Source organism: Cyprinodon variegatus, unplaced genomic scaffold (assembly GCF_000732505.1).
Source record: "Cyprinodon variegatus isolate N-32 unplaced genomic scaffold, C_variegatus-1.0 Scaffold683, whole genome shotgun sequence".
Classification (NCBI taxonomy): Eukaryota; Metazoa; Chordata; class Actinopteri; order Cyprinodontiformes; family Cyprinodontidae; genus Cyprinodon; species Cyprinodon variegatus.
Genome location: NW_015151136.1, coordinates 298955 through 300776, shown reverse-complemented (window position 1 = coordinate 300776; position 1822 = coordinate 298955). Strand labels below are relative to the sequence as shown.

General features: G+C 38.6%; 1 protein-coding gene across 1 annotated transcript in view; it reads left to right on the top strand.

Moving 5' to 3' along the window:
- hdac11 (histone deacetylase 11) overlaps positions 1–1075 on the top strand; it is an 18838-nt gene extending 17763 nt beyond the window's left edge. The window contains exon 12 of the mRNA XM_015394397.1: positions 605–1075. Within this exon, the coding sequence (XP_015249883.1) occupies positions 605–790 (186 nt within the window). The 3' untranslated portion in view covers positions 791–1075. The remainder of the gene's footprint in view (positions 1–604) is intronic.
- Positions 1076–1822: the final 747 nt, after the last annotated feature.

Below are 1822 nucleotides of genomic sequence, written 5' to 3'. Positions count from 1 at the left end.
ATCCATCCATCCATCCATCCATCCATCCATCCATCCATCCATCCATCCATCCATCCATCCAACCTTTCATTTAAGGTGACCATTAGATCTTCTCTTTTCCATCCAGTTCAGGAGTATTCTTCCTCTCTGTCTCCATGGAAACGCCACAGACCATGGTTGTTAACACCTACCTCGTTAATATATTTATTTTCTTCCCCAGGTTAATTCAAAATAATATAATTTTAGAGTCTCTTTTAGTTATTTATCAGAATCTTTGGATTTTCGTTCCCTTTTTTTCCAGTAAAAGATCATCAATTGGCTCCTGACATCATAACTTCTGCTGATATGCAACTTTTTTCACTTGGACTAGTTCAACATGCAGTAGAAGTGTTCAACTCAGGGAGACTTCTGTTACATTTCTCTTTATCTACTCAGCTGTAGGTTGGAAGTCACCAATAATTCACCAATAATAATTATAGTAATATGCTATTCAATAAGGAATACTTGAAGGTTTGGGTTTAATTCAGCTCTGGTTAGAGTTTCCTGTCATCTCTGCCTCCATCCCTCGTCTCCAGGCTGCAGAAGGTGAAGTAGACTCACAGCTTTCCTTCTGTTTTCCTGGCAGGGCATCATTAGGAGGGATGAGCTGGTGTTCAGGGCCGCCAGGCGGCGTGGGATCCCCATCCTCATGGTGACTTCAGGAGGATACCAGAAGAAAACGGCTCGGATCATCGCTGACTCCATCCTGAACTTACATCTACAGGGCCTGATCGGAGCAGACGGTTCAGGATCAGGACCGTCTGCTGAGTGAGGCTGGCTGCCTCTCAGACGCTAACCGTAGTCTGGACTCTCAACAAATGAGTTTTCCACTAAAAAAGGACTGAATGTTGGAAAAGTGAAGTAAAACAGGAAGATTAATGAGTTTCCATGATTATTCTTCTTTGCTGCTGGAGAACATCGATTCTCCCAATAAAGGATGTTTCTATTTCCTTCTGTTTCCCTTAAAAACATGGTGCCAAAACATTCAAAGGGATGTAAGAAAACATAAAGATTAGACATAAAAAAAAAAAAGAAAACATTTAAATGGATGTAGTGGGGCAGCGTGTTGGTCTGAGAAGGTGTAATTATGGATGAAGTCATTTAACAGCCTGGTTAATAATAATAATAATAATTGAACTTTATTGATCTTGCAATGGATAAATTTACCTCTACATTTAACCCCTCCCCTTGGGAAGCAGTGGGCTGCCATTGTGCAGCACGTGGGGAGCAGTTTGTGGTTAAGGGTCTTGCTTCTGATTCCTCAGAAATACTCAAACAAGATTTCATTATGAACTGAAGTTTTTTTCTTTGTTTTTGTCTAAATCAGCTGCTATATATAATAATATATATGGAAATATTTAACCCAGAGAATAAAGTCTATATTAAATTAAGCCGTTTCTTTGAATTGATTTTGTGGTTTCTATTATCCCTTATCCTCAGCTGTTCCTGCTGCTTTCCAATAAGTGAACCTTCCAACAGATTTCTGTCTGGAAGCATTAAGCATTATTATTTTATTCATTTAGTTTTATTACATTTAGTTTAGCTTCATCAGATCATCCCGTCAGATAAAAGGTTTCTAAGCTACACCAGCTGATTGCATCGACTCATTAACTCAATTCAGTTTATTTCTATAGCGCCAATTCACATCATGTCAAACATCTCACATCCAGTCAGATTGATTCAAAGTTTTCTATCTAAGGAAAACCAGCTGATTGCATCGACTCATTAACTCAATTTATTTCTATAGCGCCAATTCACATCATGTCAAACATCTCACATCCAGTCAGATTGATTCAAAGTTTTC